Source organism: Gopherus evgoodei, chromosome 11, assembly GCF_007399415.2.
Source record: "Gopherus evgoodei ecotype Sinaloan lineage chromosome 11, rGopEvg1_v1.p, whole genome shotgun sequence".
NCBI classification, from domain to species: domain Eukaryota; kingdom Metazoa; phylum Chordata; order Testudines; family Testudinidae; genus Gopherus; species Gopherus evgoodei.
This window is the reverse complement of record NC_044332.1, coordinates 25,058,241-25,071,748: the sequence shown is the minus strand read 5'-3', so window position 1 is coordinate 25,071,748 and position 13,508 is coordinate 25,058,241. Positions and strand designations below refer to the sequence as shown.

At 43.1% G+C, this 13,508-nt stretch overlaps 2 protein-coding genes across 9 annotated transcripts in view; one reads left to right on the top strand and one right to left on the bottom strand.

Annotated features, from left to right (window-relative positions):
• SLC39A10 (solute carrier family 39 member 10) overlaps positions 1-4,010 on the top strand; it is a 64,425-nt gene extending 60,415 nt beyond the window's left edge. For all 6 annotated transcript variants that reach the window (XM_030579244.1, XM_030579242.1, XM_030579243.1 and 3 more), the window contains exon 10: positions 756-4,010. In XM_030579244.1, coding sequence (XP_030435104.1) covers positions 756-914 — 159 coding nt within the window. In that variant the 3' untranslated portion in view covers positions 915-4,010. The remainder of the gene's footprint in view (positions 1-755) is intronic.
• DNAH7 (dynein axonemal heavy chain 7) overlaps positions 3,865-13,508 on the bottom strand; it is a 210,256-nt gene continuing 200,612 nt past the window's right edge. For all 3 annotated transcript variants that reach the window (XM_030579239.1, XM_030579241.1, XM_030579240.1), the window contains 6 exons: positions 13,158-13,295; positions 11,405-11,635; positions 7,326-7,478; positions 6,038-6,215; positions 4,853-4,956; positions 3,865-4,416 (listed from right to left, as the gene is read on the bottom strand). In XM_030579239.1, the coding sequence (XP_030435099.1) occupies positions 4,210-4,416; positions 4,853-4,956; positions 6,038-6,215; positions 7,326-7,478; positions 11,405-11,635; positions 13,158-13,295 (1,011 nt within the window). In that variant the 3' untranslated portion in view covers positions 3,865-4,209. The remainder of the gene's footprint in view (positions 4,417-4,852; positions 4,957-6,037; positions 6,216-7,325; positions 7,479-11,404; positions 11,636-13,157; positions 13,296-13,508) is intronic.

Below are 13,508 nucleotides of genomic sequence, written 5' to 3'. Positions count from 1 at the left end.
GCAAAAAATGGCAGAATTAATTACCTCAGTCAGTATAATATCAACAGTGTATTGATAGCAGTTTAATTACTGGAGCAATATACAAAGCATTTTTACACTTCCTTTGTGATAGAGGTGTTTACCTCAGTGTGTGTGTGTGTGTGTGTGTGTGTGTGTGTGTGTGTGTGTGTGTGTGTGTGTGTGTGTGTGTGTGTGTGTTCTTGAATAGAATTATTTAACTTTTAACTCAAAGGAACAAAGCTCAATGGAAGTAGACGTGGTTCCTATCCTAAGGGTATGTCTACCCAGGGTGCAGCAAGCTGGGGTGTTTCAAACCACTGTACATTAATGCACCGTAGGGAACATTTAGTGCACATCAGCAGGTCCATGTGGACAGTCAATGTGTAGCACGCTACACTTATGTCCTAGCTTACCCCACAGTAAGAGTGTGTGTAGACATGCACTGAGGAGCTTACGTTCAAAATAAGCAACACAGTGGCCAAAAAAACGCATTGAATGCCCAAAGGAGGTTGCTGTAGCCTACTAGTTTCTTTCTGGAAAGTATATAATGGATTGGTGACAATGGTTTCATAAGATCAAACTCAAGGTCAGGATCAAGTGGTGTTTTATTGACTACCTCTAAGCATGCTGCTACTCCAGCTGTACAGCAGTTGATAATTTTTCTAACTGAATCTCGGTATTGCTATTACTAAATACCTTGTTCTTTCGCTTCCATCACAATATTTGTAAAGTATTGTCAATGTTTCCTTTTTCAGCTTCCAGAAATGCTTCATGGAGATGGTGATAATGAAGAACATGGATATTGTCCAGTGGGGCAGTTCATTCTCCAGAATTTAGGCTTGCTCCTTGGATTTGCTATCATGCTGGTGATTGCACTGTATGAAGATAAAATTGTGTTTGATATCCAGTTCTGACCATTTCCAGAAATTGCTGTGGTTACGATGTTACTGTATGGCTTTGAGTCTGCACTGTTGTACTGTATGCACATTGCTCAGAGAAAAGGCAGTGACTTGCACTACTACACAAGTACAGTCTATTTGTTTCCACACAGATTAACTTTTGCTGCTTGCTAACTAAAATAAGACATGGTGCACCTACCGCACCTTCCAGATTCAAATGACAGAACTTAAGAAGGAAATGTGCATATGAAAAGACAAAGTTGTGTGTGCTGCACATGAAGCATTGTGCAAATGTTTACAAATCAGCAGGCAGCGAAAGACCTAGTCTCTTCTGGAAATGTCTTTTCACATTACAGTTGAACAAAATCTACAAAACATTAACGGTGAAATCCATCCCTCTGCAATGGGCCTGCTATGTAATTCCCACATAAGGTTTACATGCCATGAATATCTCCTGCTGGCCCTCTGCACAATGATGGATGTTACCCTAAGACAATTAAATGCTACACTTAGCACCTGACTGGAAAAACTGTGTTTTTGGAACTTAAAAAAATCTGTTTAAAACATCTTGGTACACATTAAACTGCATTTCATCGTTTTAAAGTTCGTGTTTAAGGAGGCAGACTGTTGCAATATGCACATGTCTGTGTAATCGGCTGCAAAGAGCTATATTCCATTGAGAATCAGTTTTCCTGATTAAGATTTATTTGATGTTAGGTCCTTGCTATTGGTAGGAAAATAAAGTAGAGTTAGTATTAACTTGGGGAAGTAGCTCAATCGGTATAATATCAATATCAGAAGGTTAATGGACTATTCCTGATTCTTTGTTTGAGAAGCTAAACATTGGGTGCCACTTACAACCTAAACTACTGATAAATTGTGGCTGTGAGTTTGTGCAAATGCACTTCTAACAAAGGATCCATAATGGAATTTCTCAGTTTTAACAGTTCAATTTATTTTGGGATTCAGTTTTTTCTCCTTTTTACAGTAATATCTTCTGAAATCCAATGTACTGAACCCAGATACAAAGATTATAAAATAATAATAATAATGCCCTGTATATGTAGTACTGGTGGGTCATTTACAATGCTGTAATATCAGGTCTGAATATATTAATTCCATGCCTTGACATCAGAGTTTATAGCACCAGCATTGCAGGCAATAGACTGTGTGCTAGAAGAGTCTCACTTCCAGCATAAAGGAGTTAATATTTTTTAACATTTGTTATCTTAGGTATCTAGGGTATATAAATGCAGCTGTCATTGAATTACCGGTACGTGAGAGTTGGGAGGATAGGGTGAACCATCCAAATTCTTAACCTGCTAGAATCAGTTTATTGTTGCTTACTGCCGAGATACTTGTATTGCCAGTTGTAAATTAGTTTCTTTTCTCCCCTGCTGTCCTATTAAAATTGTGAATTTGTGCGATGTACAAGCCCTGTGAATTCTACAGTCTGATTTGATAATCTAGGACCAATCCTAAGCATGGTGGTGGTCTTTTTTTAACTTGCTATTCTAGTTTTTGTTTTTATGTATGCTGGGTAAGCTGTATTTTGCTGTATACTGTCAAGTTTTGTTTCAGTCTGCTTAGCATCAGTGTCCTGCTAAAATTGCACTGGTTTAACATCTTAACGAGCCGGTCAATATCGTCATTCTGGTTTAAAATTAATTCCTGTTCCTCTTTACTTTTGACCCTTCACTTAAGCGATATAGTTGTTCCTTTTTCTCGGCCATTCCCTTCCCCCCAGGAACAGTCTGTACATTTTAAAGGTATAAGTTGACTCCTGCCAGTATTTGTTCCTAATGCAGTATCAAGAAACTGACATATACAGTATTAAGTGTCCATTCTATAAAAGGTGTGGCTTCCTCAGTGAAGACGTCAAAGTCAGGGGTACAATTCTGCAGTCCTTGGTGCACAAAACACACTGAACTCAGTTGGAATTTTGCACAGAAAAAGACTAGTTCAGACCCTAATTAGCACAGACATCATCTCATTTAATGTTTAGAGTGGATTTTTGTAACAAATATGCTAGGTAAAATTTTCAAAAGTAACTAAATGATTTAGGAGTATAAAGATATGTCTACAGTACAGTGGCACAGCTGCACTGCTGTTCTGTAGACACTTGCTACAGCGATGGTTTTTCTGTCATTGGTAAATAAAGAGGCAGTGGTTAGGTCACCAGCAGAATTCTTCGGTCAGTCTAGCAGCGTCTATACCAGCGCTTAGATCAGTCTAACTAAATCTCTTATTTCACATCCCTGACCAACGTAGCTAGGTCGAGCTAAGTTGTAGGTGTAGACTAGGTTTTAGGAGCATAAGTGCCACTGAATTTCAATGAGACGAAGGTCCAGATACTCAAAGGTATTGAGGTTCCTAACTCCTATTGAAATTAGTGGGAGTTAGGCCCAGAGCCTCAAAGGTATTGAGTGGGCTAAGTGCCCAATTCACATTTGAAAATGGTACTAACTTTCCAGAAGACCTTTTTCCCACTTGGAAAAACATGGTCATATTAAAGCATTAGATATTGCATTTTCCACTAAGAATGGAATTTGTTTCCTGTTTACTACTATTGTGATTGTGAAGAGCAATATAACAGCTGTGGCTTCTGTAGGTTTCCACCAGTGTTAATTTCAAACCAATTCAATGTAGTTTTATGTCAAGTTACAGACAATCTGAATTTCAGTATACTTGGTTTCAGCATTCCATTCTGCTTGAATACAGTCTCATTTAACATGTATTCGTTGGAGGGCATAAATGTTACTTGTATATTACAATGCTGTCACTGTGTGACATCCCATATGAATTTTGATGTAGATCACATTGCACTCAATCAGCAGTGATTATGCTTAGAAAATATTATAGTAGCTAGATGCAGTGTGAATTTTTTCCATTACGGTTTATAGTTTAAAAATGTGATTATGGTCCTACAAGATACTTGCTGAGCTATAAATCTTTTTTTGTTATAATAACTAAATCATTTAAATAATTTTTATAAAGCTGGGAATGATCAACTGCTGTTTGGTTCATTGTCAGCACTGTTGTGTTCATTTTATGTATGTTCCTTATTTATAAGGAGCTTCAGAAAATAAAATTATTCAAGGAGCAAACATACTGGTTGGTTTTTGTAAAGTTTTTTATTACACAGCTTTATTTTGTATTTTAGTATTTTAAAAAATCTCTTGAAAGGCAGAAATGTAATGGATTGTTTAAATATTGTGATTTCAGTAGACAGTAGTGTTTAAAAATTGAAATGCTTCTTACACAAATGATTCATCTCAAAAATAAGCATCTACAAATATTCATGCTAAATTTAGGAATTAAGCTGGCATAATAGTGCCACCCCCCGTCCAATCCAGTGTTGTTCTGGTTTATCTGAGGGAAGAATCATTGCTATCACAAAGTTAGTAGAATGTCCCGTAGTGGAGAGGGTTCCTCTTCTCTCACTGGTCTTGTACACTGGAGCAACGTAACTTGGTCGTTGTGAAATGTCTGACCTCTTGCAAGGCTTTAACCACATCTATGATAAAGTACAGAATAAACCCTTTACCTTTCTGGGTAAAGTTTGTAAGACTTTAAATGTGATCACAACTCACTAAATACTTCCTAGCCCCACTGTAGTTCACCAGTAACTTGCGCATAATCCAGACAAGAGCTGAGTGCTCCTTCCCCTCCCTGCAAAAAGTCCTCCCAGGGTCTTCAATATGAATTGTGGATGCTCAGTGCTCTGTTGCATACAAATTGCCTGATCCAAATTATTTTCAGTTCAGTATATGTAAAAAAAATATACAAGTTGCTACTTCATATTGGTTACCACACAGCCATGTGGAGACCGTGGCTAAGGTAGCTCTGATGGCAAAAGTTTTTTTACTTAGAAAAAAATGTGGATTTTTTTGTACTCCTTTAAAACATGATTGTTCGAAGCTAAGCCTGCCATGTTAGACTGTCATACTGACCACAGGTACTGTATCATAGAGGATTTTCGGATAAGATTCTGCTAGCTTCTTAGTTTTTCTGTCCCAGCGAGCTCCATCCAGGAACAATCCTCGAATGTAGACCCCTGAATTAAGCAGAAAGTTATAAAAAGATGTTTGGGTACAGAAACCAAATGTACTAGAAGTCTGTGTGAAATTAGATCAGCTTTTCTTTTCATACACTTTCGATTATGCATGAGGCTATAGTGCAACTGAATAATACAGAAACTCATGTGCCAGTTTTTTGACCCAGTACCCCACAGGTGGTACAAAGGGAGTTGACACTGCCCATGTCCTCTGATAGGGGTAGCCCTGCTATGTTGGAGTCCTTAGTTGGAATGGGGCTGACTTTTATGCCTCCTGCCTCATAATCCCTGATTATAAGGCAGGATGGCTGTGGCTGTAGTTTGGCAATCTTCAGTGGGGTACGGTCTTTTCTTCATGTTCCCTTACTGTAGGTACTTAGTAACTATACTGTATCCAACGCTCTCTGAATGTTAGCTGGCAGTAAATAGCTACTCAAAAATAAAACTCAAGCCAGCCAGGGGGCCTTTAACCTAAGCCCCACCACCTAGGGCTACAGCTTCAGCCCTGAGCCTCAGTAAGTCTAAGCCAGCCCTGGCGACTGCCTTAAAACAGCGTCATGACCCACAGCTGGGTTAGTGAAATGTTCTAAATACTGGGGCATAATGAAGGACAGGAAAATTCAGGCTAAATATCGCTTGAAATATGTTAAATGGTGGAAAAGTGTCTTAAGGCAAGTGGTAGATACTGGGTAAAGCACTTGACTAGATCCTCAGCTGGTGTAATTGTCATAGCTCCACTGAGGATCTGCCCCAGTTAAAATAGTGTATGGAACAATCCTGCTTCAGGTGGTCTACTGACCAGACACTAGGTAGCCTGCATGGTCTTGCTGATATTTATTTTGTGGTGTTCTACTAGGATTATTCAAAAAGTATTTTGTTGAATGGTGTCATTTTTTTGCCTTTAATGTGCAAGCCTCCTTTAGTGACATTAGTGAATCACACTGTGGCCTATATTTTCCAGGATTCTGTGCATTAAGTGCTTAATGCCTGTTAATGCCAGGCATGTATCTACCTGTAACCTCTGAATAACACTTCCTACATGTACATCAGTGTAGGTGGCTAATAAAGCTTGTTTGTTTACCATCTTCTGGAGCATTTTTGTATTCCTTGTCCTCCAGCACTTCATAGTCAAACCCTAGTAGGTCAATTGGAATAGTGTATTTTCTAGCATAGTTCTGCTGGGCACCAGTTAAGAAGGCTTGAGTGAAGAAAAATCCTGAAAGCCAAAAGACTGGTGGAGTTCCATTTTCGTACCACAGCTACAGCAGAAAAAATGAGAAAAAAATGTACCTTGAAATTATTAGGAGGCAAATAATAATTTAGAATAGTATTAAAAGACATATCACAAAAATGGTCTTTTTGCAGAGGCCATTGGTATTTTAGACAGCCAACAAAAACATTGTTTTATCGACCACATTGTCCAAAATGCCACTGGCTACTGAGAAAGGACAGTTCTGTTCCTCAATTAGCTTTTAATGCGAGCATCAGTTTAGAATTGATTGAGATCACATAATCATAGCAACCTGATAACATTTGAGTCAGACTTTGTGAACCAGTAACCTAGAGGGGAAGGACTCCATAGTTTGTGGCTACTCCCCTCAGCCATCAGATTCCCACGCAATTTACTGTAAGGGCTTGGCTACACTCGAAACGTCAAAGCGCTGCCGGGAGCGCTTTGAAGTGTGAGTGTAGTCGCAGTGCCAGCGCTGGGAGAGAGCTCTCCCAGAGCTGCACATACTCCATCTCCTTGTGGAGTGTAGCTTACAGTGCTGGGAGCTGCACTCCCAGCGCTGCGGCACTGTTTACACTGGCACTTTACAGCGCTGTATCTTGCAGCGCTCAGGAGGGTGTTTTTTTCACACCCCTGAGCGAGAAAGTTGCAGCGCTGTAAAGCGCCAGTGTAGCCAAGGCCAAAGTACAGTATTTGGCCTGTTGGGTATTAGAGAGTGAGCATTACAATGATTTCTTAACTTCAGAAATTCAGTGGAAAGGCCCATCAACAGTATTTTTGTCTTATGCTTTAATATGTGTTGTACTGTTATTTATTAAACTTCACTGAACACTGCAACGTTGTGTGTGCCAGTAACAGCTGGCAGTTAAGAGGCCTTTACAGAATCCACTGTGAGCACCAACATTGCCCATCTGTCACGCAGGAGTTTTAATAGACAGCAGCTCTCTTAATGAGGTGTACGGTACGTAACAAAGTTTAGTTGTGTTTTACATGCACTGATGAGCACACTGCTGTGCACAACTCTATGCAAAACTATACATTCACTGTGCAAAACACACGTGTGTTTCTATTCGCTTAGGGTGTCAGCTGAGACCAAGAGAAAACTCAGAGCAGAGCTGCATAATCAGTCTGTGCTCACCTGTAAGAACTTTAATCTGGTAAGAAAGTCATTCACATAGCTGCCAAGTGGTTTGAGGCTTGGGTAAGATTTATTCATCCACATTCCTGGAATTCTGCCTTTCAAGATGCTGCTTACCACTTCTTCTAGTTCAGAGGACATCACCACCAGTCCCTAAAGCAGATGTTGGGAAGGAAACAGTTACCCTGCCTTGTCTGCTCAGACCCCACCCCAAAACTGTAATAAAAAAACCCCTGTGCTCTTATTCCAATAGCTGTAATCCAAGTTTTAGCCACACCAGACCAAGGGAACTTAAAAACATAGGACTTGCCATACTGCATCAGACCCAGGGCCGGCTTTAGGAAGTGCGGGGCCCAATTCAAACATTTTCGGCAGGGCCCTGGCAGGGGTGACAAAAAAAAAAAATAAGTGGGGGAAAAAAAAGCCTTTCATTGCTTTCATGTATTATTTACTTTCCATAACTATATCAATAATAAAATTATGTATTATGTAAATTGCATCATATATGCTGATTGGTTATTAATGACTGCTGTTTCACAGGTGTGGGTCCCAGCTGCTCCCTGCCCCCTTCACTGAAGCAGGTGTGCAGGGTTACTGCCCTGGGAACTGCAGGGCACAAGTGGACATGGGGCTGGCTGGAAGCAGGGCAGGGGCTGACTGGAGGTAGGGGCTGGCTGCAGGCAGGGCAAGGGGTGTGGGGCTGACTGGAGGTAGGGTCTGGCTGCAGGCAGGGCAAGGGATGTGGGGCTGGTTGGAGATGGGGAGTGTGGGGGGGGCGGGCTGGCTTCAGGCAGGGTCGCGGGGGGATGCAGCAGGGGTTGGCAGGGCTGGAGACAGAGGAGTGTGAGACTGGCTGGCTTCAGGCAGAGGGGGTGCAGCAGGGGTTGGCTGGAGACAGGGCAGGGTGTGCAGGGCTGGTGCGGGCAGCAGTGTGTGGGGGACTGGCTGGCTTTGGGCAGGGCCACGGGTGTGTGCAGGGGTTGACTGGAGACACGGCAGGGGGTTTGACAGGGACTGGCTGTGGGCATGGGGTGCAGAGCTGGCTGCAGACGGGGGAGCGGGGCTGGTGTGGGCAGGGCAGGGGGTGCAGCAGAGGCAGCTGGAGTCCCAGCCCTTTAAATAGCCCCCAAGCTCCCCACTATCCCAGAGCTTTGGGGGCTATTTAAAGGGCCCGGGGCTCCCCAGCTTCTACCCCGCCCTGGACCTTTTAAATAGCCGTGGGAGCACTGGGGAATGCATGGGGGTGGCAGAGCTCTGGCGGCTATTTAAAGGACCGGGGTGGCAGAGGCAGGCAGCTGGAGCCCTGACCCTTTAAATAGCCCCCGGAGCCCCTCACTACCCCAGGGCTCTGGAGGCTATTTAAAGGGCCGGAGCTCCAGCCGGGAGAGCAGGGCCACGGGGCTTGCCATGCTCTGGCCAGAGCTCCAGCCGAGAGAGCGGGACTTGCCGCGCTCCCGCCTGCGCTTCGCTCAAGGGAGTGGGACCATGGAAAGCCCCTGAGCAGATTGCAGCCAGGGAGCCAGGGTAAGTTTAAAAAAAAAAGTGCCTAAGGAGCGGGGCCCTCTTAGGCACGGGGCCCGATTCCTGGGAATCGGGCAAATCAGCCTAAAGCCGGCCCTGATCACACCAGTGGCCAGTCTCAGAGGCTTCAGAGAAAGGATCAAGATGCCCTCATAGAATAAATAGCCTGTAAGAAAAGTGTGTTCCTACCCCCACTACGGTCCTGAAATGTGAGGGTTTATAGCCCTTCCAAAGCCCTAGTGGTTTTGGCAAGACTTATTCTGGATGTTCTCCTTACTAGTATCAATGTTCTTGCCTTTTCTGACTAGTCAGAAGTGCCACACCTATGTCTGGGACTAAGAAGTTCCTTTTTATTCACTTTAATGTCCTTTCAATTTTTGTAATGCCTGCTTGACCTTGTATTATGTGAATCCAAGTCCCCACTGCATCACCCCATGCCTGTCATTATTTTACATGCATTCATCCTGTCCCTGCTGACTTGTCACCTAGCTAAAATAAGATTTGAAAAGGAACGTTGATATAGTTGAAGTTACTACGGCTAAGGGCCCAAGGTGATGCAGGGCTGAGCACCCTCAACTCGCATTTGCGATCAGAGCACTCAGCAGCTTGTGTGAGGTGCTCAGTGTTCCTCAGCAACAACTCAGTTGCTGTTGCATCCAAAGCTCGTTTTAATTTTTCTTGCCACAGTCACTAAATAGTGATACATGTTTTTAGACAAGATGTCACTCCTCCCAAACCCTTTGGCTGTCCCTGTGCGAGCCTGCAGTGACTTCACAGTGACTGGAAGAAATCACATCCATGTCCCTAGATAAAATGGTCAAAAGCATCTAAGTAAGTGACTTTGGAATCTAAAAATCCTATTTTCAACAGTAACTTTGGGCCAGATATTCAAAGGTATCACTGAGATTTTTCAAAACCGCTGCTGCCTAACCATATATGTGCCTTAGGCCCATGTTTATGCTCGTAGACAGGCACAAAACCCTAAGTGCTGATGCCACTCCACAGCTGATAAGCTGTTCAGAGCACTTGCACAGGCTGAAGCCCTGGCAGCACTCTGCCAAGTAGGCAGTCCAACACCTCCCTCCTTAATGGGGCTGGAGACCACAGGCATGCTCTGAAACCAGCTAAATGCAGCTGGGGGGGGGGGGTGAGTAAAGCAGGCTTATGAGGCTAGCATAACCTAGTCATTAGGGTACTCAGCTGGGACGTGGAAAACCTGGGTTCAAATCTCTGATCAATTTGAACCCAACCCTGCTACATCCCAGGTGAGGGTCCCACCCACCCACCAGGCTATTGCCTATAATCCAGTGGGTTTTTCACTTTTTTGTATACATAACTAGCCACTGGGCTAGCAAGACTGACTCTACTACGTGGTGGTTAGGGCAGTGATGTGGGCGATCCATTGCACTTGCCTGCTCCAATTAATATTTATTTATTCAAACAGGGTCAACAAGAGGGAGTCAGAGCCACCCACCCAAGCATAGCCGCTCACCTGGGAGGAAGAGATGAGTACAAGCCCCTGCTCCAAGGCAGGTAGAGCAGGTTTTGCATACAAATCTCCCCCATCCCAGGGCAGTACCCTAACCTCTATGCTTTAATGGGGTGTGATGTTCCTTGTTTCTGCAAGCATGGTCTGGCTTTTAGGGCAGCTGCCCCAGTTTAGGCACCTAACTCCGGGAATGGATTCACAGGTGAGACTGGACTCCAGCACCCTTCTCGCTGTCTCTCTGCCTCCACATGTTTTACTATTAAAACACCATGGAACTGCTGAAACAGGAGCGATAGAGAAACCCCACACTTTGATTAGGGTCCTCCCCGAGAGGTTAGAAACCTAAATTCAAATCTCTTCAAATGGACTCCAATCTGGGGCTTGCACAGCCAGTTGTAACCTTTCAGCCAATGGTTTAGGGTACTCAAGGGCCCCTTCCCCTTCCATTCGGTGTGAGGGTGTGTGCCTGAGACTGCCGACTGGTTTGGGCCTGTAGGCAAGACAAGTAGGGAAAAGTCTCATTTGCACATCCGGGTGGCAGGGAGGGCATCAGTGTCTAGCCACCTAGCCTGAGGCACTTAGGCGACAGTAACAGTGAAAATTCAAACACATGGAGATTTTTATGACCCTCCGTGGTTAGGCAGCCGCTGAGCAGGGGTTCTGAGCTCAGTGTCACCTAAATCCTAGGTGGACTTAGCTGAAGTGGAAGTTAAGCACCTACAGCTCATTTGAAAATAGGCCTTAGTGTCCTAAGTTGCTTAGGTCCATTAAAAAAACTACTCCAGCGCTATAACCTGCTAACACAGAAGGCGAGTGTGACTTCTCTGCACTACACAGGACAGTATTTCTCTCGTCCATTGTACATATATACAACTGTGTGATACAAATGCCTTACAGCCAGTTGGAACCTGGACTGTTGAGGAGCTGATACCATAGGAACTGCCACAGTGCATCAGACAAATGGCTCAATCCTGCAAAGTGCCATTAAATGCAACTGACGTTGATGGCTCAGCAGTTCACAGGCTTTAGCCCCCTACTAATCTGCTTTTTTAAGGTTTTTGCAGTGCACCTTGATTGCTTTCTGGATGTTAACACAGGAGTCTCTTATTGTCTGCAGTAACTTGTTAAATCGTCCCATCTCTTGGACAAGTACAGTGTTCATACTCTGCGTGTAGGTGGTCGGATATCTCCTCATTGCAGCCTCGATGCTGAAGTTTGAGGGAAGTTTGCTCAAGATGTCACCTGCCACTTCATTAACAATTTCATCTGTGGATTTTGCACCAACGCCTGTGGCTCGAGACTATAAACAACCGAAGGTTAAACATGAGATCTCCTTGAACAGACCAGTAAATATTCAAACACAGAAACAAATTAAATCAGTATTGTAAAAATTCTTATTGCTCAAAAAACAGTCCTGGGATGAAACAATCACGCAGTGCAGTGCCCAAACTGGAGATTCCCCCATTGTATGTGGCATATATGTGACACCTACAAAAGGCTTAGAACACGCTCTGAAACAAAGGACCCCTAAGTACATTTAGGCAATGACCATTCTGATGACCTACTCCTTCTGTAGAAGTGGAAAAGGGGGTTTTCATTCAGAATTTTGGTGTGTTGGAATTACTCTAGAATTTGGCTGATCATAAACTCTAACATCACAACTCTCACCCAGGATTGTTGATAGTCATGAAGGATCAAGCCTAGCGAGGTCAAGAAGTGACTGGGCACAGAGATTGAAAGGCAAATCTTGCTCCCATTAACACACCCAGTGACGTGAATGAAAACAGACTGAGCCTCTAACCCAATGGGAGTCTGTCATATAACACACTGGCAGGGCACTGAAGGAACCTTACACAGCTGATAAATGCACATACTGCAAATGTTTTGTGGATAAACATGGGACTTGCTGATGTAAACATGCAGATTTTTATATGCACTAAAAGTAAGGAAACTGTTTAAGTGTGAGGCCGTGCCAGATTGCTACAGTTCACATAGAACAAAGCACAGCACATGGGGGTAGTCAGAACAGAACTCTTTAAAAAATATTTTCCTTTCAATTCCTCCCCAGACGGTACACATTATGTTCATTTGTCAGCATCCTAAATTTTGTGTATAAGAGCAGTCATACTGGGTCAGACCAAAGGTCCATCTAGCTCAGTATCCTGTCTTCCAACAATGGCCAGTGCCAGGGAATGAACAGAACAGCTAATCATCAAGTGATCCGGTCCTATTGCTAAATCCCATCTTCTGGCAAGCAGAGGTTATGGACAGATTGTCATTTAATAGGATGTTTTTCAGTGTCTTCATGAGAACTTCAGTAACTCTATGATGCTGCAAAGGTAGCAACAGCTATTGTCCTGCGAGTAAAGCCAAGCATATGCTTAAGTCTAAGAAAGATTGGGGCCCAAATTAGTAACTCATCGCCTCCTATATGAACAAAATAAAAATCACCTAAGAATCATTATTAAACCTGTAGGTTATTTATTATTACATTAACAATACTAAGAACAATAGTTAGGAATGTTCAGCTCAGCTAGTGCTCTGAGTGTTCTCCTTCAATCCTTTGAATTTCAAAGAAATAATCTTGTTTCATAATTTTGTGAATTGATGTTACAAAGAATTAACTGAATATCTTCCACAAAATGAAGCACCAGGAGAACAGTGAGTTTTGTAATCACAGTGGGGACACGGCGAAATGATGTGAAACTTCCTGGAACACTTTTAAATATGGTACAGCTGAACAGTAAACTTAAGTAACGTGTACAATAGGTAAGCAGTATCTTTAATGTACTGACTAACTGACACAATGGTTATTTACATACCTGAGTAAGAAGAATGTTATCAAAGAGCATCTGAGTTTCTGACTGATCTTTGGTAATATCAGCATTAGCATTCATCCCAAAAATCTCTGGGGAAGTGTTCAATGGAAGGGTCTTTGTGTAGTCGATGTAGCTTTGGTACTTAAAAGATCATTGACAGGAGGTTAAGAAGGGTCAGAAATCAAACAGGCACTCCAGTCTATGCCAGCTGCAGCTCAAACACAACACCCCTAAAGGCCCCTAATGTGATCAGTATAGTTTAAAAAAAAAACCCAACAAACCAAGCAGTATCTCCTTCTTGCTGTCCAGTCGTCCTAAGCAAATGGATCATCTAGTGCCAGATTTACCAAATGC